The sequence below is a fragment of the Rhinatrema bivittatum genome, chromosome 6, assembly GCF_901001135.1.
Source record: "Rhinatrema bivittatum chromosome 6, aRhiBiv1.1, whole genome shotgun sequence".
NCBI classification, from domain to species: domain Eukaryota; kingdom Metazoa; phylum Chordata; class Amphibia; order Gymnophiona; family Rhinatrematidae; genus Rhinatrema; species Rhinatrema bivittatum.
Genome location: NC_042620.1, coordinates 245,523,736 through 245,547,015, shown reverse-complemented (window position 1 = coordinate 245,547,015; position 23,280 = coordinate 245,523,736). Strand labels below are relative to the sequence as shown.

General features: G+C 45.0%; 1 protein-coding gene across 5 annotated transcripts in view; it reads right to left on the bottom strand.

Moving 5' to 3' along the window:
* The window catches only part of LOC115094055 (sodium- and chloride-dependent neutral and basic amino acid transporter B(0+)-like), a 440,377-nt gene that overhangs the window by 403,273 nt on the left and 13,824 nt on the right, over positions 1 to 23,280 (bottom strand). For all 5 annotated transcript variants that reach the window (XM_029606711.1, XM_029606713.1, XM_029606709.1 and 2 more), the window contains exons 2-3: positions 13,583 to 13,724; positions 1,463 to 1,594 (exon numbers count right to left, since the gene is read on the bottom strand). In XM_029606711.1, the coding sequence (XP_029462571.1) occupies positions 1,463 to 1,568 (106 nt within the window). In that variant the 5' untranslated portion in view covers positions 1,569 to 1,594; positions 13,583 to 13,724. The remainder of the gene's footprint in view (positions 1 to 1,462; positions 1,595 to 13,582; positions 13,725 to 23,280) is intronic.

Below are 23,280 nucleotides of genomic sequence, written 5' to 3'. Positions count from 1 at the left end.
ATATATCCATTTATTGTGACATTGAGGTTATTTTCCCCTGAACAGTCCACCAGAGCCTTAGCCAAGGCTGACGTTAGATGCCAGAGCGAATCTAACGTTACTACTTCCAGTTTAGATATATTAAGAATAGCGTCGGGTAAAGAAAGAGGGCACGACACAGTTCTCTCACCTCCTTCACTCCTCTGGTCTCCTCCTCTATCCTGATCCAGCTCTCCGACGCTACTCTCTCCGTTGTCCGGGGGATTCTGTGCTAGGGTTCTCCTCTCTACCGTCCCCTCAGATTGAAAGAGACTTTCCACTTTGGACGTCGCTTCCAGACACGGAGTCGAGGTCCCTCTCACCGCCGGCGGCAGTCGTTCGTCTAAGGGGCTAAGGGATACTCCTTCCGAGGTCGGGTCACAGTCTCCTTCCTGTGACCCAATAGCCGGACCTCTTAGCTCCGTATTCGCTGGTTTCAAGGCGCATTGTTCTATCGTTCACTGTCCGGAGGTGACAACAGGTACTGAGGGGTAATTCCAGGGTCTCCCCTTTCTCTTCGGAGGCATTGTAAAATTTATAGAAATTTTTAGAGGAAAAACGCAGGAGCAGGTATGAACATGCAGCCTTTCAAGACACCATCTTGGCTCCTCCCCTATGTGTCAGTTGTTTTAATATTATATTTTACGTAAAGTGCTACCTTCTTACTGCTCACCCTTTCTTTTCCTGAATATATTATAGCCTGGAATAGCCATACCCCAACAATGGGACTCTTTGAACTATGTTGGTGTGACACTATAAATCAGCCTCAGCCATTATATTTGCAAGTGAGGAATGTTATTACCTACTGATTCCACAGCCAGCAAGGTTTTCAGGTGGTATTTTCCACAGTAAATAGTCACAAGATACATGAAAACCCCACTGAGTGTGGGATCATTTATTTATTTATTTTTGGTTTTTATATACCGATCTTCTTGCATTAAATACAAATCAAAACCGGTTTACAAGGAACAAGAAAACTGCCTGTACGGCGATACATGGAACTAAGAACATACATTATAAACTGGGCAAACACAGTTAAAATTTAACTGAACAGAGAAAAAAAAAATATTTACAATACATAGTCATAAATGTCCTAAAGCATTCAAAGAAAGAATGTGATTAGTTAAAATCATGAGAACAAAACTGAGAACCATGATTTTGACTGTGAATATTTGTGCTCATTGTCTTCTAGGCATTTCTCCTTTCTCTGTCTAATCCTTCTCTATATCCTTATACCTGACCCCTTTTCCTTTGTTCCTTTGGTTTTTTTTTGGGGGGGGGGGAGTTATAAGTAGCCCTGTGAGAATCTCACTTTTGTGGTTTTCTCCACTAATCTCATTTCTGGGGGGCTGACAGCCTGTTTCAATTAATTCATAATTAATGTTGATTATTAATGTCAACAGCACAGAAATGAAACACCCCCCGCCCCCAAAGTATCACTGACCTTTAAAAGTTGGCACTATCTTCCATGCTGCGACTGGACCCAAGCTAGAAAATTGCCCAAGAGAGCATTCCAGGAAGAACAGAGGTAAACCAGCACATGCCAGCATAATTGTGTAGGGAATGAGAAATGCACCTAAGAAAAAACAGAGTTTTTAAAAAAGATGATGAAATTACAGTACCTCCATTTGAGCTCATCAGGGGCACAATTATATTTTCAAAACACTGTTTCCATATTCAGAAAAATAATATTTTAGATTATTTGTAGGTATGCAGATAATATTCAAATCTATTGTATGCTGGGTAAGGATAGGGTTATGCAGGAAAATAAAGTACCGTAAATCTCTTTAGTAAATGATTGACTCAGAACAAATAAACAAAGCCTTAATCATTTTATATTGGAAATGTACTGAGGGCATTCTTTTTCATTTGCAGTGATTACAAAATGTTCACTCTTGTTTTTGTAGGAAGGATATGGTTGGTTACACTAATCCATGGCTCCAGGTACCCTCTTGTTTATTTATGTATGTTGCATAGTACTCTTACTGCTCCTCAACTAATCAATGATTGAAAATGGAGTAATAGCCATCTGACTCTTGACTCTGATTTATGTAACCCATAATCTACTACTGTGCTCAACCTTGAGCAAAATGGTCTTGGCATAAGGCTCCCCAATCTTTTAAAATGGGCATTTGTTGTCTTAATATTCAATCTAGGTACTCCAGTGATATTCCCCTTTGCAATATTCAGGGAGTTTGTCCACCAACAAAAACTTTGCCATTATTTTCAGGTGAATATTTAAATGAATTATGTATACAAATATAGCATACTATCATAGTAATTTTATCACCTAATGCAGGCAAAAACCTATTGACAAATCAAAGGCAAATGTTATAGCAATTTTCAAAAGCCCACTTCCACGGGTAAAGTGTATTCACATGCATAAAACGCAACATTAAACATGTAAATGCTTTTGAGCAATATGCCACTAGCATTAAACAGTTTTTTTTGTGACTCCAACCAAAGATAATAAATGCTTTGAGCAACAGGCTGCTAGCATTAAACAGTTTTTTTTGTGACGCCAACCAAAGATAAAACATGCAAACACAATTCTGTATTTAGAAGGAGTGCGAAATAGAATTGTTGACCATATTTTTTAATGGAAATTCAGTTTTCAGTATTATAGTCTATTTTACTTTATTGCTTTGATAGGTCTAGCAAATTCAGATGCATATGAAATCCAGCATTGGTCTGTTAGGGCCAATCCCCCCCCCCCTCCAATTTTTAAAAATATCTTTTGGAATTTAAAGTAAAGGGGTCAATTTTAAAGGATGTGCCGATTTTAAAAAAATCCGATGATCACAACGCACATGCGCGTCAGATTTTAAAATCTGGGTGTGCACATGTGCAAGCCCACAACTCGCACGCATGGGAGGGAGAATTTTATAACCTACGTGCGGCAACACAATTGGCCGGTCCCCAGTTCACTCCCAGTCCACTCCAGTTAAGGAGCGGACTGGGAGGGAACATCCCTAACCCTATCCTTCTCCCTGTTCCCCTCTCCTCCCTGCCCCATAAACCTGCCCTAACTATCCCCAAATTTTTTATTTTCGTACTTACTGCTCCTCTTGGAGCAGAAGTAATCTCTGAGTGCCGGCCGGCTGCCAGCGCATGCTTCCCCTGGACAGCGTTGAATGGTGCTGTCCCGGCCCATCCCCCCGCCCCTCCCCGCCCATACCACACCCCCTGGCCCACCCCTTTCTTTGGGCCCGGCCCTTTGATGCATAACAGGGGTTATGCATGTGGCCAAGCCCTTTGTAAAATGCGAGCAGCGCATGCAAGGCCCTGGCCACGTGCATAACCTCCCAATCTTATGCGCGTGGGCCTTTTAAAATTTACTTGATAATGATTTTTCATCCTTGATCTTGCTTTTGAAATGGAGCAGGACTTACTGAGGTCAATATTCAGATAAGTAAGCTAGCTGGATAAAATATATCCAGCTAACTTAGCCAGGATATTGAGCGGTGCAGCTGTGCTCTGTTTTTTTTTATTCGGCTAGATTTTAGCTGGATAAGATTTATTGAGCCAGATAAGAGGCTGAATATACCAAAACTTGCCATTTAGATGGATAACTAAGTTATCCATCTAAATGGCTTTTGAATATTGACGTCAACAGTATTAGCTTTTCTTAATTTGTTTAGTGTTGCCAGTATAGCAATTGTCTTCACTGGTGATATATATGGGAAAAAAAAAACATGAATGTGTTGGGTTTTAGGGAAACAAATTCTAGTAATGTGGATCCACTTTTTTGTAAAAACATTTGTTCCAGGTTTTCTGACACCCTCTGTAAAATCTAATATTTGACTTATCCTCTGGAAGTCTATGTGGTTTTGATTCATCTTGATTCAAGACCATTCTTTTAAGTATCTCAGCAAAGTATCTCTCTTTGCAAGACATTTGCAGAGATGCAATTTGGAGCAAGAACCAGTAGTCTAATGCCTGAGTCATAGAAGTCTTCTAGCTCTTAATGCACTAGTGATCTTGAAGAACCTCGACAAAATGATAGGCAGCTGTGGATTCAAGCTGTGCAATTTGTTTTGATTCAAAAAAGCTGCAGATTTCTGCTTAATAGAGCTCTTTCTACTCTACTAGTGCCAAAGCCATCCACACAGATAGCTGAAGAAAAAAATGTGAAGCATAATTCCTTATATGCAGCACTTCCTTCCACAAGAATAAACGATTTCCTGCTCATTGGTGAGAATCTGGCAGCAACCTGCGTCTGCTAAAACAGACATTACTTTATCTGTGATGGTAAAGGAAGGTCTCTGGGAAGGTCTGTTCTGAAGTAGTTTCAGATGTCCCCTTAAACTGAATAGAGTGGAATGGCTATGGATGTCTTCTGTGTCCCTCTCAGAACTGAATCCCAGTCAGCAGAATTTTTCATGCCTAAATTTCAACTTAGTGAAACATATGGATTACTGAGACCTCTTATTCCTCAGAATTAATCTTTTTTTTTTTTTACCTCCTCCTGATTTTATTGTTTGAGGGAAATAACTATACCCTCTCGGTATGTCCTGTTACTAGATTCCTATATTTGTGCTGCAGGACATGAAGATTGCTTGCATTTAACTATACATTTAACTTTTTTCTTTAAATTGTTTGGAATTCTTAAAGAATGGTGGTGGGGGGGGGGGGGGGGGGGGGGACACACCACCAGAGGCAGGAATGTTGGCAGTAATCACTTTGTCCCAGTACTTGGAGAGTTAATAGCAGGGGGGTCCTTGTTTTAATTCCATGCAGCTGCGCAGAGTCTGTAGCCTGTAACTGCTGGAAAGTTCTCAAGATGGTAACATTCCAAACACAATGGACAAAACTGTAAGCTGCTCTCTCTCTGGAAGGTCTCTGCGAGTTTAAAATATACTTATTACTTATGCACTAAGTTCAGGCTAGTAAGACCCCAGATTGTAAGCTTACTCTGCTTGATTTACCCTCTGTTTTATCATCACTTTTGCAAGCTGAACACTTTGGGCTAGATTTTAAAAGCCCTGCGCACGTAAATCCTGCCGGATTTATGCGCGCCTATTTTGCATAGGCCGCCGGTGCGTGCAAAGCCCCGGGATGCGCGTAAGCCCCGGGGCTTCGTAAAAGGGGTGGGAGGGGGCGTGCCCGGGTGTTTCTGGGTCCGGGGCGGGTCCAGGGGTGTGGCGACGGTTCGGGGGTGGGCCGGGAGGGTGGTCCCCGAGTCCCCCAGCTCTGTGGCCTGTGCCGGGGGATGCCAGAGGCGGCGCGCGTAAGTTACAACTGCTTCAAGCAGGCGTAACTTGCCCAACAAAGTTAGGGAGGGATTTAGGTAAGGCTGGGGGGGGTGGGGTAGATAGGGGAAAGGAGGGGAAGGTGGGGGGACGCGGAAGGAAAGTTCCATCCGAGGCCGCTCTGATTTCGGAGTGGCCTCAGAGGAAACGGAGGCAGGCTGCGCGGCTCGGCACGCGCAGGCTGCCGAGTTTGCGCAGTCTTGCGAGCACCGGCCCCAGATTTTATAAGATACGCGCGGCTACGCGCGTATCTTATAAAATCCGGCATACTTTTGTTCACGCCAGTTGCGCGAACAAAGTATTCGTGCATGTACTTATTTAAGATCTACCTCTATGTGCCTGTGCCAGATTGACTTTCGGCACTTTGTGCATCTCCCGGTGGGCTGGTCCAGCCAATCATGTGAGCTGGTATTGCTCACAGTGGCCCCATGCCTGAGGAGCAGCTGTGCCCAACACCAGCCCACAGCAGATCTTCTCCCTTGTACCTTTTTCTCTTTCCTGCTGACAGGGCAGAAGAAAGAAGCTTCAATCCACTGCTGGAGCCTAGGCCGGCAGTGCCAAAGAAGAGAGATACGGGCTGTTGCTGAAGCCCAGGCTGGTAGGGCTGAAGAAAAGAAACATGGGTCTCTGCTGGAGCCCAGGACGATGAGGCCAAAGAATAGAGATGCAGGCTGCTACTGGAGCCCAGGTCGGTAGGGCCACAGAAGAAAGGATGCTGTTGGAGCCCAGATCAGAGGGGCCAAAGAAGGGAAATGTGGACAACTGCTGGAACCCAAGCCGGTGGGGCTGATAGAAGGGAGACACGGACCATCATCAGAGCCCAGACCAGTGGGTCTGAAGAAGAGAGATGCAGCCCGCTGGTGGGGCCAAAGAAGAAAGACTCCAACCACCACCACAGCCCAGGTCAGTGTGGCCAAAGAAATGAGACACGGGCCGCCACCAGAGTCCAGACCTCCGGGGCCAAAGAAGGGAGAAGCAGGTCGCTGCTGGAGCTCAGGCTGGCAGGGCTGATCAAGGGAGCTGTGGGCCGCTGCCAGAGCTGAGGTCAGTGGGGCTTAAGAAGAAAGTTGCAGCCATCACTGGAGCCGAGGCTGGAGAGGCTGAAGTAAAGAGAGAGATAGGTGCAAGCCACTAGCAGAGCCCAGGTTTGCAGGGGTCAAGAAAGGAGAGAGAAATAGGTTCAGGCTGCTACTGGAGCCCAGACCAGTGGACCGAGGAAAGGAGAGAGAGAGAAAGGCTGTTGGCCACCACCAGAGCTCAGGTTGGCGGGGCCATAGAAAAAGGAGAGGCACAATAATATGTATGAGATCTGCTTCTTTCTGTGTATGTATGTGAATGAGAGAAAGAGGGTGCTTCTGTATGTGTGTATGTGTGTGAGTGAACAAGCATGCTTCTGTGTATGTGTGTGAGAGAAGGAGTGTGCTTCTGTCTGTGTGTGTATATGCATATGTTTTAGAGAAGGAGTGTCTTTATGTGTATGTGAGAAGAAAGGTGATCTGTTTGTGTGGGTGTGTGTATGTATGTGTGTTAGAGAAGGAATGTGTGTGTGTGGGGGGGGGGGGGTGAGGTGAGGAAGGGAGGGAGGGGAAAGTTTGTGTACCCACCTCTTTCCTACTAATTGATGACAATTTAGGGAAACTGACTGGAAATCAAATGTTCCCAGAAATGGAGAGTACAGCATTTTTTAAATCCTTACTATTTTTAATTATTGGGTGTTATTGGATGGCCTCCCAAACACCAAAAACATATTTAAAAACAGTAGATTTTTTTCAAAAAGTTTGCATTTTTATTATTGGATATTCTATGCATCAGAAGTTTTGAAATATTCGTTAATTTTTTTTATTATGATTTTATTGTTATATTTTACATTTCTTGGTTTTATAATGAATGATAATATTTCTGTTTTTCATATACACTGTCTAGCTTATTGTGGTTTCCAGTTTAGTTTTTTGTCTGCAGGTTTCTATTATATTTGATGATGATTGAATCAAACGTTCCCAGGTATGGAGAGTGGTAGATTTTTTAAATCTTTCCCCTAGATTCATCAAAATATGGATAATGCCCGTGGTAAGAGAAAGGGGTGTGTTTAAGGTAATTTGTAGAATTTCTACACAGTGCAGTAACCTAGCGCTTCCCATAAGTTGTATCAGAGAGTACAGTAAACCTTTTCACACCCTGCAATACTTTCTATTTTGTAGCTGAGAGAGAGAGAGAGAGTGAGAGAGAGAAAGAGAGAGAGAGAGATTATTTATAAGGCCTTCATAGTATTCAACTATTTACCATATTTTCCGGTGTATAAGACGAGTTTTTAACCCCTGAAAATCTTCTCAAAAGTCGGGGGTCGTCTTATACGCCGGGTGTCGTCTTATAGGGCGAATAATTACCGTATTTTTCGCTCCATAAGACGCACTTTTTTCCCCCAAAAAGTGGGTGGAAAATGTCTGCATCTATGGAGCGAATATAAAAAAAAATAAAAATCTAACAAAACCCCCCCACCCTCCTGACCCCCCACAAGATCTTCCAAATTAGTTTTCTACAACCCCCCACCCTCCTGACCCCTCCAAGACCTGCCAAAAGTCCCTGGTGGTCCAGCGGGGGTCCAGGAGCGGTCCAGGAGCGATCTCTTGGACTTGGGCCGTCGGCTGCCAGCAATCAAAATGGCGCCGACGGCCCTTTGCCCTTACTATGTCACTGGGTTCTTTTAATTAATTTGGCAGGTTTTGGAGGGGTCAGGAGGGTGGGGGTTATATTTAATTAATTTGGCAGGTTTTGGAGGGGTCAGGAGGGTGGGGGGTTGTATTTAATTAATTTGGCAGGTTTTGGAGGGGTCAGGAAGGTGGGGGAAGCTGAGGGATTAGTTTTAAAGGGTTGGGGTGGGTTTTTTATCGGCGCGGGTGCAGCCGATAAAAAAAAACCCGATCGGGCCGGACGAAAAAAAAACCACGATGTGAATCGGAACCGGAATCAGAACCGATTCTGGTTCCGATTCACATCTCTATTACTGGTACCTCCTTCTCTGCCTCTCAGAATCTCGCACATGCACGTCGCGCCCGCCTCACTGCAGTCCTCAGGAGTGAGATCTGAGAGGCAGAGAGGAGGGGACCTGTAATAGGATACAAGGGCGGGCCAGAGGGATGCGTTACCACTCTGATAGTTTTGGAGACGGGAGGCTGGGCAGGCAGGGAGAGCTGACCAATCCAAGCAGGATTGTATACAACAACCAGCCAATCGCCGGTAAGGTACATTGCTTGCTGTGACTGGCTGGTTGTTGTATACTGGGTACCACATACAGTATGGTTATGTAGTGACACAGAAGGGTAGTCTTATACGGCGAGTATATCCCAAACTCTATATTTTAACTGGAAAAGTTGGGGGGGTCGTCTTATACGCCGGAAAATACGGTATATATGCCATCTAGCTAGGGTGAGAGAACATAGCAGAAATCTCATCTTTGTGAGACTTCCTCATTCCAAATGACATCAAATCTTCACCGAGGTGTACTGTGCAGTTTGTATGTCTCACTCTGCATGTAAAAACTGGCCCTAAACCACCACCAACACCTCACCTCAAGCTATTAGCTGGCCCCTCCTATAGGCATATAAATAGTTGAATACTATTAAGGCCTTATAAATAATCTCTCTCTCTCTCTCACTCAAAAGAGGTATAGTTATTTTCTTGCGTTAAGCATGGTGCAATATTGCCTCTCATTTAAATTAAGTCAGTTCTGTTTTTAGCTTATTTTAAGTTTCTTACTCAAATTGGTGTTACTATTTTACTGATTTTATTTTCTTTATGTTTTACTATATTGTATATGTTTATTTGTTTTATTATATTATGTATGTAAACTTGTTCACCGCCTAGGCCTTTTATTGTTAGGGGTTTATGAATTCAAATAAATGTAAAATGTGCCATGCAATAATTATATTATCACATGCGTTATGGCGTAAACGCATGCGTTAATGCGTTATCACGTACGATAACGCCAATAACACATTTTGATGAATGACCCTGTTTATTAGTTATTTGATGTGTCTGCTGTTTTGAAATAATTTAATGTTTGGAAAATATTTAAAAATTTCTCAATTAATTTTTAATTAATGGATATTCTATTCTTCAGCTATTTTGAAATATTTTTCTTTTCTTTTTTTTTTTTTAGTATGGTTTTACTATTGTATTTTATATGTTTGTCTTGATTAGATTGTAAGCTGTATTGAGCAGGGACTGTCTCTTGCGTTTTATTTGTATAGTGCTGTGTATGTCAAGTAGCACTATAGAAATGTTAAGTAGTAGTAGTAGTATTTCTTGATTTCATTATTTGTATTATGAGAAATAGCAATGATTATCCATTGTTGCACTGCATATAGAATATGGCTTGTTTCAATATCCAGTTCAGTTTCTGTCTGCATATTTCTGTTTATAGTTTATGGTCTCTTTATTCTGTATTTGAGGTTCTGTCTAAATTCTACCTATATCAGACTGAAGCGAGATATTCCGTTAGGGGCGGATTTTAAAAGGAGCGCAAATAGCCTACTTTTGTTTGCACTCCAGGCGCAAAGAAAAGTACACTGGATTTTAGTAGATACGCGCGGAGGCTCCTTTTAATGGTCACAGAGAACTCGGACATATGAACTGGCAAATGACAATCCTCTGAAAATATCTCCTAGCCTTAGAAAACTATTCCCAATAGAAACTGAAAGTATCTTTTCCCCTTTCCTTTTTCTATTTTTTAAATCATAGCCTGTATCACTTACCTTAGTCAGCTGAAAGCTCTGGTTACTTTTCTGCCTTGAAAAGAATTAAAGGCAGTTTGAATAATAAAGGGGCTGATGCGAAAAAAGAATGCTGAAAGCATGCCCCCAGGTATCTCTCCTTGGGACGCCATAGGGGTCACACTGTCAAGGAGGCATTAGGATTGCTTGCGTACCCCTAGTGCTTCCCTGACAGTGGGAGTCCGCAAGTAGTCGGCTGTCAGTGGCCTTCTGCCGGTTAGGAAAACAGACACTGAATTTATTGGCATCCGTTTCCCTAATCGCCACACAGCCACAGGTTCGGGAAATGGATGCTTTTATTTTCTGCTTTTCTGTACAACTTTGGGAGTGCTCAGAAATTAGCGCCTGCATTTGCATGTGATGAGTGCTATTAGTTTCTCCACATGTTGGACATACGTTGTGGAGGTTAGGGGTGTGCATTCGGATTGACCGCATTAGTAAAACGCAACTCATATTTTTTTTTAACTTAAAAAATTGATTCGACATAAATGATCGGATTTCCCACATATCGAACATAGATATGTTCGATATGTGGGAAATCGCGATTGTTGAGCCAAAATAAAAAATATAAACCCCCTCACCCTCCTTAATCCCCCCCCCCCCCGACTTACCACAACTCCCTGGTGATGGAGCGAGGAGTGAGGACGCCATTTCTGCAATCCTTGGCGAGAAGCATGTGACGTCGGCGGCACGTCGAGTGACGCCGGCGTCACGTGATTCCCGGCGAGTTCGCGCCGGACGGCTCGTTCGGCCCAAAAAGAAACTTTTGGCCAGCTTGGGGGGGTCAGGAGGCCCCCCCAAGCTGGCCAAAAGTTCTTTTTGGGCCGAACGAGCCGTCCGGCGCGAACTCGCCGGGAATCACGTGACGCCGACGTCACGTGATTCCCGGCAAGTTCGCGCCGGACGGCTCGTTCGGCCCAAAAAGAACTTTTGGCCAGCTTGAGGGGGTCAGGAGGCCCCCCCAAGCTGGCCAAAAGTTCTTTTTGGGCCGAACGAGCCGTCCGGCGCGAACTCGCCGGGAATCACGTGACGCCGCGTCTGAGTGACGCGGCGCCACGTGATTCCCGGCGAGTTCGCGCCGGACGGCTCGTTCGGGCCCAAAAAAGAACTTTTGGCCAGCTTGGGGGGTCAGCGTCACATGCTTCTCGCCAAGGATTGCAGAAATGACGTCCTCACTCCTCGCTCGATCACCAGGGAGTTGTGGTAAGTCTGGGGGGGGGGGATTAAGGAGGGTGAGGGGGTTTAAATTTTTTTTTGCACATATGTACATATACCCAACTCATTGGATTTTTTTATGTCCATATTGGCCGCAAGTGGGACCCCCTTTCGGACATAAGAAATATGAACATAAAATTTTGCTCTGCACATCCCTGGTGGAGGTGCTAATCCCCTTATTGTGTAAGGGGATTAGGCAGCGCCTACACAACCCGCATCCAACTGCGGTTAGACAGTGCACTCAGCTGAGCGCACTGTATTGTAGGGATGTGAATCGTTTGACGATTTAAAACAATCGTCAGATATATTTTAAATCGTCAAAAATCGTTAGAGCCGCTATACAATAACAATTCCCCCGATTTATCGTCAAAAATCGTAAATCGGGGGAGGGCGGTAAAACCGGCACACCAAAACAACCCTAAAACCCACCCCGACCCTTTAAAAGAAATCCCCCACCCTCCCGAACCCCCCCAAAATGTTTTAAATTACCTGTGGTCCAGTGGGGGGGTCCCGGCGCGATCTCCCACTCTCGCGCCAAGGCTGTGTTAAGAGAAATGGCGCCAGTGGCCTTTTGCCCTTACCATATGACAGGGCAAAGGTAGCGCCGGCGCCATTTTGGTTCCTGTCACCCGATGTCATGAGTGCAGGAGATCGCTCCCGGACCCCCGCTGGACCCCCAGGGACTTTTGGCCAGCTTGGGGAGGCCTCCTGACCCCCACAAGACTTGCCAAAAGTCCAGCGGGGGTCCGAGAGCAACCTTCTGCACTCGGGCCGATTTGCCAATATTCAAAATGGCGCCGGCGCTACCTTTGCCCTCACTATGTCGACATAGTGAGGGCAAAATGGCGCCGGCGCTACCTTTGCCCTCACTATGTCGACAGTGAGGGCAAAAGTAGCGCCGGTGCCATTTTGAATATTGGCAATACAGCCCGAGTGCAGGAGGTCGCTCCCGGACCCCCACTGGACTTTTGGCAAGTCTTGTGGGGGTCAGAAGGCCCCCCCAAGCTTGCCAAAAGTCCCTGGGGGTCCAGCGGGGGTCCGGGAGCGATCTCTTGCACTCGTGACATCGGGTGACAGGAACCAAAATGGCGCTGGCGCTACCTTTGCCCTGTCATATGGTAAGGGCAAAGGGCCACCGGCGCCATTTCTATTAATGCAGCCATGGCCCGAGAGCGGGAGATCGCGCCGGGACCCCCCCCCACTGGACCCCAGGTAATTTAAAACATTTGGGGGGTTTCAGGAGGGTGGGGGATTTGTTTTAAAGGGTCGGGGTGGATTTTAGGGTTGTTTTGGTGTGCCGGTTTTCCAGCCCTCCCCCAATTTACGATTTTTTGACGATAAATCGGGGGAATTGCTATTGTATCGTGGCTCTAACGATTTAAAATATATCTGACGATTGTTTTAAATCATCAAAAAACAATTCACATCCCTATTACCTTCTCTTCTCAACCTATTACCACATTCAAGAGATGGGAGCCAGGATGGGAATCCTTGAGTTAGTGAGCTCGCTTTGAGTCCTGACAAGAGGTGGTGAACTTTCAAATTGTCAAAGGCCTGCTTCACTGCAAAGCTTATCAATTGCAGGAACTTGGCCTCCACAAGCATTTCAGCTCAGAGAGTAAGCACATCGTCCCTTTTTAGAAAAGGATATACTCAAACGATACATGTAGTGCTCTCCCACAGAAAACAAACCCCATCAGATGGGTAGTGACTACTTTGCTGTCCTGGCTTGCATCACTGCAGAAAACAATCTGCAGGAGCTGGGGCATTAAGAAAAATTTGATTCAAAGTAGTTTAAGTGCTATATAATAACCATGAAATAGCCATAAAAATTCTCTTCAATTAAGAAACTGGGCCAAGACTTGTCCATCCATATCCAGAGACAGATAACTCTGTCTGTATCTGGTTCCATGCATGACATACATACAGGTGTTGTCATAAAAAAAAAAAAAAAAAAGCTCTTCCTCCAACTACTGGATGAAGGGACTAAACCCACAAGTTCTTGTCTGGTAGAGCAGAAGGACGAGCAAATGGCTATGAATGAAAATTGCTCTCCATGTGTGCTTTGGGTTGGTTTTTTTTTGCTTTTGCTTCAAGGCTACACTTAAGGATTGGACAAAAAGTCTTGCAGTGTATTTTGCATATGTTTTGGCATAGACAATAGAAAAATACCTCAAGCTTTTAGGCTCACTGTATTCTACCATTTCTATGTTTTTCAAACCATGCCCCATCTCCTTGACATTTGATCTGAATAACAAAGCTGTGACTAAAAGTTGAATAAGTTTTTGAGAAGCAGAAGAAGACATAAGCTATATGACTGTCACCCACCTCCTCCATTCTTATAAGTCAGGTAAGGAAATCTCCAGACGTTCCCCAACCCCACTGCAAAGCCAATCAAGGACAGGATATAGTCCGCTTTACTGGCCCAGTTGCCACGTTCTATATTTTCATCGCCATTGCCTCGGGCATCCTGGAAATAGGTAATAGGACAAGTCACCATTGTTCAGACAGGTAAATCAAATGCACAAACAACGATCACTTTTGGGTCTGGACTAATGTTTGAATTGCAAGGACATATTCTACTTTTACAACCTGTAAATCTTTCATGTTGTGGTTCATGCTTCCATTCTGTATCTTTTAAATTTTAAACTGAATGTTTTTGTTTGGTTGCAAGAGTAAATTAGCTTGCACATGTCTACTATAATGATTCAATTGCACAAGCAAAGCTGAGACCTAGAATGTGTGTAAAAGCAAGTTTGCTTACTGTAAACGGTGTTTCCATAGATAGCAGGATGAATTAGCCATGCTGTCATGGGATCTGTCAATCAGGTCCGGGAGGCGGAGCTTGTCAAAGCAGAGATCAGAGCTTTGCTCTCTGCGGCTGCGCGTGTGTTCCCGCGCAGGAAAGTAACGGAATCTCCTCAGTCTGTGATTAAGCCTTATTGTAGTCAAAGATGTGGTGACTGCCAGGGAGGAGGGTGGGTGAGCATGGCTAATTCATCCTGCTATCTACGGAAACACAGTTTACGGTAAGCAAACTTGCTTTTTCCCGTTGATAGCAGGGCTGAATTAGCCATGCTGTCATGGGAGTCCTAAGCTCCCGATCACGTTGCTTATGATATATATGTTTGCACGTGATCTTTGCCAGTGTGGCAGTCACCGTGGACAGGAGAATAGAGATTGCAGGATTGCTTGCTTTATCTTCGCATCCATGGCTGCTTGTTGATCAAGGCAGTAGTGAGATGTGAAGGTATGGAGCGATGACCATGTAGCTGCCTTGCAAATGTCTATGGGTTGCACATTCCTTAAGTGTGCCAATGAGGCTGCTATGCCTCTGACTTGGTGAGCTTTAGGAGCAGAAGGTAGTTGTAAGTTCTGTTATCGTAACAGAATTTGATGTTACTGTGCTATCAGCTGGAGATGGTTGCATTTAGCCACTGGAAATCCAGGTGCCTTTGGGTCAAAGGAGACAAAGAGTTGAGAAACATGGGAGTCCGAGTTTGTCCTTTCTTTATAGTATGCTAAAGCTCTTTTACAATCTAATGTATGCAGTAACTTTTCCCTATCATTTGCATGAGGTTTAGGGAAAAAGGTGGGTAATTCCATGGTCTGATTGAGATGTAATTGAGAAACCACTTTTGGTAGGAAGGATGGGTGAGTTCGGAGGACTACCTTTTGGTGATGAAATTGTAAATATAGAGAATAATGGACCAAGGCCTGCAATTCACTAACTCTTCGTGCTGATGTTACTGCAACCAAGAATACCGTTTTCCATGTGAGTATTTAATATGTACCAAGTCCATGGGTTCAAATGGGGAAAGCATGAGCTGTTCCAGAACTATGTTAAGGTTCCATGGAACTGGAAGCTTAGAGATCGGAGGACAAAGATGAGTTAGCCCCTTAATGAAGTGAGATAGTAAAGAGTGATTGGATATTGGAATATTGTTAACTGGTCTATGATATGCCCCTATGGCACTCAGATGAACTCTGATGGATGATGTTGCTAGACCAGCTGCATATAGTGTATGAAGATAATCAATGAGCAGCTCAGGTGAGCAGTCCAATGGTGGTACACTTTTGGAAGTGCAACAGGTAGAGTAACGCTTCCATTTATAGCTATAATTTTTCCATGTGGAGAGTTTCCTGGATTCTAACAAGATGAATTGTGCTGAGGTGGAAACTCCCTGTTCTGTTAGAAGGAGCCTCCTCAATCTCCATGCTGTCAAGTGGAGAGATGAGTATAGCGGGTTGTAGAAGCGTTCCTTGATCTTGGCAGAGAAAGTCCTGGCGATTTGGTAATCGAATTGGATCCATGATGATAGTCGAAGAAGGAAACTGTACCACGGTTGCCTTGGCCAAGCTGGAGCTATGAGTATCAGTTGAGCTTTGTCTTGTATGCATTTCTGAATTGTCCTTGTTATGAGTGGTATAGGAGGAAAGGCATATAGGAGGCCTGTCGTCCATGGGATGAGGAAGGCATCTTGAGTGATCCTGAATTGGCTTGGTCTTATCGAGCAGAATTTGGGAACTTGAGTATTGATCTCTGTTGCAAGAGATCTATCGAAGGTGTCCCCCACTGCATGAAATGTCTTGAGCTATTTCTGTATTGAGTGCCCATTCGTGAGGATGAAAGATGCGGCTTAGCTTTGTCCGCTCTTGTGTTTGCAACTCCTGGTAGGTAAGTTGCCTGGAGATGTATGCAATTTCGGTGAGCATGTTCAAAAATTGTCAGGGTCTCCTTTGCAAAGGGACCATGAACTGGACCCTCCTTGTTTGTTGAAGTAAAACATTGTGACTTGGTTGTCTGTATAGATCATGACCCTGCATCCTTTCAGGTGGTCTTGGAACACTCGTAATGCATTGCAAATCGCTCTGAGTTTCAATAAATTTATTTGCGGGTTTTGTTCCGAGATTGTCCATAATCCTTGTGTTTCGTAAATCTCAAGGTGTGCACCCCAGCCCTTGCGAGACGCATCTGTGATTAATTCTGCGTTGTGAGGAGGGGAACTGAACAATGCTCCCTTGGATAGGGTGGACTTTAGGAGCCACCATGTTAAATCTTTCCTCATTTCGGTGGTCAACGTTACCTTCTGTGTCAATGTGTTGTTTCCATTGACGTTTCAAGCCCCATTGCAGGCATCTCATGTGTAGCCTGGTGTTGGGTACCATGAAATTTGCCACTGCCATGTGGCCAAGGACTACTAAAATCTGTCTCGCTGAAGGTTTCTGAGTATGGTTCAAGGTATGTAATAGAAGACGTAATTGTGATATTCTGTTGCTTGTTAGGTATGCCCTTTTGCACGTAGTGTCCAGGTATGCTCCTATGAACTGTAACTGTTGTGTTGGTTGTAGGTGTGATTTCTGAAAATTGATCACCAGTCCTAATTCTTGCAAGCATTGTATCACTCGATGGAGGTGTTCGATTAAGATGTTTGGAGTTGGGCCAATTATGAGCCAATCATCCAGATATGGAAAGATGGTTATACCTTGTCTGAGATGAGCCACCACCACTACCATGCATTTGGTGTACACCCTGGGTGCAGCCGATAGTCCAAAGGGGAGAACTTTGTACTGGTAGTGTTGATGCGTGTAGCGAAAGCATAGGTAACGCACGAGGATGGATGGATTGGAATGTGTGTGTAAGCATCTTTCAGGTCGATGGAACACATCCAATCATTGGTTTGGATCAGAGGAAGGATTGATTTCAATGATACCATTTTGAATTTCTCTTTGGTGAGAAATTTGTTCAATTCCCTTAGGTCTAGGATGGGGCGAAGGCCACCCGACTTCTTGGGTATGAGGAAGTATGGGGAATAAAATCCTACTGATTGGGTCCTTGGGTAAATTTGTTGAATTGCTTGTTGTTTGTGAAGCAATGCAATTTCCTCCCCCAGTTGTGGTTGGAAGTTGTGAATTTTGAAAGTGGAAAGATGAGGTAATATGTGTTGTGTGACAAATTGGAGTTGGTAGCCGTGACGTACTATCTCCAAAACCCATTGATCGGATGTTATTCTCTCCCAAGCTGTCAGGCAGGAATGAATCCTGCCGAGTGGTGCTTGATGTTGTGGTGGTGGCTGGGTAACTAAAAAGATGAAGTCGCTTTTCCTGCAGTAGCTGGTTGTTGTGCCTGCTTCCTCTGATTACGTGGTTTACCTCTATGTTGGTTTGAGGTATTCTGTTGTGAAGCAGGACGCTGATACGCAGGTTAAGTCTGTGTATGAAAGGACTGGTAAGATCTGTAGGGTCTCCTGGCATAGGATTGCCTACGAGTAGATCCAATATAACGACGTGTGGTCAAATAGTTAGGATGTGATGTTAATGATTGTACTGCTAGAGCTTCTTCCTTTAGTTTACCCACTGTGTCCCGAAATCGTTCTCCAAACAGGTTATCTCCTGTACATGGGAGGTTCGTTAGTTTCTCGTGTAAATCTTCACGTATCAAACTTGAGTGTAACCATGCTAGTCTGCGGGCTGCAATGGCTGTTGCCGATGCCCTAGACAATGTTTCATATGCTTCGTAGATTGACCTCAAAAGGTGACGAGAACACTATTCCATGTCATGAAGAGGTGGAGGTATCTGATCCGCAGTTGAGGAAAGCATACCTTTTATAGCTTGTATGCACTCATACAGGTATTGTACCATGTAGAATTGATGGTGTATAATCCGGGCATTCAACATTCAGTTATGGTATATTTTCCTTCCAAACTCATCCAAATATTTGTTGTCTTTGCCTGGTGGGTATGAGGAATGTGACTTTGTTTTCTTAAATCTTTGCATCGCCGGTGATGTTTTCCTCATACGGAATTTTATGTCCATTTTTCTGGAAACTGCTGAAATTGCGTAAGGTGTTTCCCAGGATTTCTGTAAGACTGAATGCAGGAGCTCTTGTGGTGGAAGAGATGTTGGTTCCCCTGGAGTGTCAAAAGTTTTAGGAGACCAAGAGTTTCTGACCTAGGCTCTGTCTCTTTTTGGACCTCTAGATGCAGTATTGTACCCAATTTTTCCCAAAATTTTGGGTATGTAAGGTCTTCTGGAGGGGAATATGGCTCCTGAGGTTGTTCCTGCGGATCCGATGGGAATCCCGTAGATGATGATGGAGATGTTTGCGGTGAAGGAGAATCAAAAGATGTATCCTGTTTATAATTTGGGGAAGCTGGTCGGTTTGCTATAGGAGATGTTGGAGGCTCCACCGATGGTTCCCTATTAGTCTGCGTCTTATGTTCTGGAGAACTGTCAGCAGCAATATTAGTCATTTTCAATGATGACTGAAGAGTTTCATAAAAACCTGCTAAGGATTGGGACAGTTGATAAAATGCCTCTTTTGTATGAGAGGGCATTATTGTACGATGATCTGGTTCTTGTGACCCACATGCTTTAGGGTGCTTTGGTGTGTTCTGAGGTAAAGTAGTGTATACTTTATGGTCTTTCTGTTTTTCATCGCATATGATGTCCCTCGAATTCTCTGAAGCTGTAGAAGGTGTAGAGGAAGCAACTTGTATTACCTCTCTGTGAGAGAAGGTATTTGAAGTAGGTATATAAGATGATTTTGAAGTCGAAGGGCTTAATTCCCATGTAGCACTCCTCTTTACAGACTTTTTGTGGTGGGAGTGTCGTGAGTGCTTATGATAATAGTGTGATGACGAGTCTGTATAACTTTTCCGTGAAGACGGAGATAGTTTTCTACGTTTTATTGTAAACTCTGTCGAATTATCTCTCGAAGAGAGGGAAGTACCCAAACGAGGTGAGGGTATGGATGGAGAGGCTGAAGAAGACCTGTGTGAGGTTTCATGTCTTCGTTTCAACTCATTTTGTAATTCATGAGATAGATGCTAATGTGTCTTATACGCGGATTTGGATTTATGCACGGATCTAGACTTGTGCGCATATCTTTCTGTTTCTGTATGTGCAAGAGTGATCGTTGCCAATGTCTCCGGCACCGTGCGCATAGACATGGTTGGCGCCGGGCGCACAGATGGTGTTGGTGCCATACGCGCAGATGTAGACGGTGCCGTGCACGTAGAGTTTCCTTTAGTTGTGCGCTCAGACGTCTTTGGCACCCTGCGCACAGAAATCTTCTGCGCCGTGCGTGCAGGCTCCTTCAGCGTCGTGCGCACAAGTGTCCTCGGCGCCATGCGCATAGAAATGTTGTGCGCCGATACTTCTTCAGGTGCCGAAGTGGTATGTGCCGATCCTTTTGTGTGTGCATAAGGCGCCATAGGTGCAGAAGTTTTAGGCGCCGAGATTTTTGGCGCCAATGTGTCCTGCGCCAGCAATTTTGGCTCTTTGGATTTTTGAAAATCTGATGGCCTTTGTCGGCTTGCCACCTCCTTACCTCCAAGATTGGAGGAATGAGGATCCCACGATGATGCCCTCTTTTTTGAGGGAGGTGATAAAATTGCAGGGTCAGGCGACGAATGAGCCTCTGATGGCTCTGGTGAGGCAAAAAGTTCCTGAAGCCTGTAGACCCTTTGCTTCAGGGCCTACAGGCTTCAGGAACAGTTGACATCCTTGAGCAAAATTCACAATCTTCCCGATTGTGATCTGGTCCTAGGTATCGGTTACATCGGTCATGGCCATCCATGACCGACATTACTGTGCTGCAATTACAGGGCTTAAACTCCGATTTTGACATGTTTTGTTCTATTAATGCTGAGGAGAAGAATAGCTCCGCGTGCGATCCCGCGCACGGAAAGAACAGACTGAGGAGATTCCATTACTTTCCTGCGCGGGAACACATGTGCAGCCACAGAGAGCAAAGCTCTGATCTCTGCTTTGACAAGCTCCACCTCCCGGACCTGACTGACAGATCCCATGACAGCATGGCTAATTTAGCCCTGCTATCGATGGGAAACCAAGCATTTGCCTGGGGAGCAACTCTGGAGAAATAATTTCTCTGATTGGCCATTCCATTTTGCCTTGTATTGGGGGAATAATTTATAACTGGTCTGATTGACATTTTGTTCCTGGTTCAGAATAAAATGGGACCTCTGAAGGGAAGTAGATGATACAGTGTATTGAATGAAGCTTATAGAGTAAATCAGCAGTTCAAATCTGACTCAGGTTAGTAGCAACTAGAAGTCTTTATAGTCTGAAAGATGTGTGATGCTCTATGCAAAACAAGGTGGTGGTCCCAGTGTAGTACCTACTGGCTAGGTGTCCACATTACTGAAGTCATTGTCTCAGTTTGGTACTAATTGGCACCATTGTTGATAGTTTCAAGAAAAAGCCAAAAACTGCATATTCATGAATTATCCTTTCTGGTCTATTCAGAACAGGGTTTAGGTACATTGGTAAAGGAGCATGGGAATGTTTGAATTGCCACAGCCCCTGTTGTACATGTCATGTGCATAAATAGAAGGCTTCAGTCTCCAGTGGAGTCAATCTAACGGCTTGCTTTCACAAGCACTAGAAATATTAGGTAGAACAACATTTAAGAGAATGCTTGTTTAGACTTTGGGCTGAATGCTGGGCTGAAATTAAAATCTATGCTATAATCTGGATATTAAGCTGGGCAAGGTTTTCAGGATGATGATCAGCAATCATACAGAAAGAATTTGGAAAAACCATGGAGCAAATAAGAGTCTCAGATGGATCCAGAAAACCCAGCCCCATCAATATTACAAACATCACCACACTTTATTGGCTGAGTTTTCAATTGTGATTTTATATTATATTTTTTTAAAGCTTAGCTCTATTTGTTATAATAAACTTTATTCTCTGGAGAAGTGAAAATATGTATTAGGTTGAAAATGGACTTTATATTAAACATGTTATGTAAGATTCATATCCCTGGTTTGTCTCGCTTTCTATCTCTAACATGAAGAAGGATTGGTATTCATAGGGACAGTGAGAGCAGCTTTCTTTAACTGTCTCCCTCCTGTTGTCATAGTCTTGAAGTTCAGAGGGTGAGGAGGGACAGGAAAGACAAGGTCAATGTAATAATCTATGATAATCCTACTGTGGCTTTTATTTCCTGTTTAGCATGGGTTTTCTGAGTCTTCTCCATAATAGCCTGCTCTATACAAAATCAAAAAGAAAGGCTGCCTCCCTATACAAGATGCTTCTGCAGACTTAGTGTGTCAAGTTCCCTCAGTGTTTTCCTCAGCGCCTAAATGGAACTCTGTTAGACTAATTATATTAAAAATATAAATAATCAAAGTAGCCCTGGTCTATGAGAAAGGACAGTGCACTTATGGGAAGGCAGACAAGTCTCGTACCTGCCTGCCAGAAGTAATATGGTCCCAGGCCCGCTTTGGTAGTAGGCCTGGTTATCAGCTGGGGTAAGGGGGTGAGCAAGCGGGTGCTCATGGGACTGGTTCTCCAGGCTGTTAGGTAGCGTGTGGTTTAAATTTAAACCATGTGGGCTTCGGGAACTGATTGGTTCCCAGAGGGCCAGGAGTGTCGGGAGTGGGTGGAGCAAAAGGGGGTTGGGTGCTGCGCATGGCTAGACAAGAGTCACTTGCCTGTCGCCGCTCCTGCTTGCTGCTTTGCTGCTTCTTCCCGCTGCTTTCCTGGTTCTTGGCATGGTGCAGGGAGTTGGATCTTTGGTTGATGGAGTCCGAGGAGGCCACCATGGCATCGGAGGTCCCAGAAGCAAGCGGTGGCAAACAACTGATTCCAGAAAACCGGTATGATTGTGTGGTGTCAGCGAGAGATGTGCGGGGCAGTGGTGAACACCCCCACTCGGGCCCGACCGGCCCCTCCGTGGTGAGTGCGCAGGGTAATGATGTCTTTTTGATCAGTGGGAGGCATGAGCTGTCTGTGGTAGAGGTCGGCCAGTCGTGGGCGCATAGTCGTGAGTCGTTCCCGCACGAGAATTCCCGCGATACTGTGGTGGGGCCTAGTTCAACTTCCGCCACGGATCCTAGAGGTATCCCCAGGCCCGTTTCCTCTTCTCGTGATGTCATCGCTGCTCCTCCTCCTGCTTCAGCAGCCAGCACTGTAGCTGCAGGGAGCTGTCCGGTGCTGAACCGGTCGGTGCTCCTGCATCGGATGCTGTGACTTGCAGAGCAAGTGCTGGTTCTGTTCCTGGCACTTCTTCAGCATCTGGGGGTTTTGGTTGGGCCAGGCCTGAGTGGGTTGGGTTTAATTCATGTCTGGAGTGGGGAGGGGCAACTTCCGTGGGAGTTCAGCATCCCGGTGGGGAGGCCCCCGTGGGGGATGACGGGTCTGGTCCCTTTATGGGACCTGGTTTTCTGGGTGGTTGGGGATGCGACGGGGAATTCATTCCCACCAATGTTTGCACTGCTTGGGATACTTGGGTGTCAAAGCCTCCCCCTGGGGGCGAGAGTTCCCAGACATTTTGGCAGGGGTCCCGGCCTGCAAGGGAGATCTCCTTCAATGGGTGCAGGAGTGTGAGGTAATTCACTGAGTCTATGGCCTCCCTGTTTTGAATTTGCTGGAGCCACTTCTGGATCTCCAGCACAGAGTTCTTGGCATGCTGGTGCGTGTTACCCAATGGGTTGGGGATCCTGGTTTTGATTTTCCTCTGGCCCCTCCCAGTACATATGGGGCAATGTGGTCTTTTGATCCAGTTGTTCCGGCTGCTCCTTTTCCTTCGCAGGCTCAACTGTTCCAGGAGCCCATTGATGGTCCTGGTCCTTCACAATGAGAGGAAGATCCAGCATCTGTGGCAGCTAACGCACCTTGCTTGTCAACTACAGCTTCTGGCAGCCTGGTCATGATTCCGATCAGCAGGGTTAGCCAACCATTACTCTGAGGGAGGAGGGTCAGATTTTAGGTGCAGCAATTTTGTTGTCCGCCATCCCCAGGGCTATGACCGGCAGTTTGCTTCCTGGTGAGGTTGTGTGGGAGTTGCTTCTGATGCTAGGAACAAGTCCGGGATTTCTGAGGTGAAGAAGAGGGACAAGTCTAAGGTGAGGAAGAAGTGAGCTAGGTCTAGCTCTTCTGACTCTTCCTCTTCTTCATTGGGGTCTTTGTCTCCCTCTCCAGTGGTTTCAACAGCAACAGCAGTGAAAGGGGGGGGGGGAGAGGGATCCAGCACTGATAACATTTACTGAGTTGT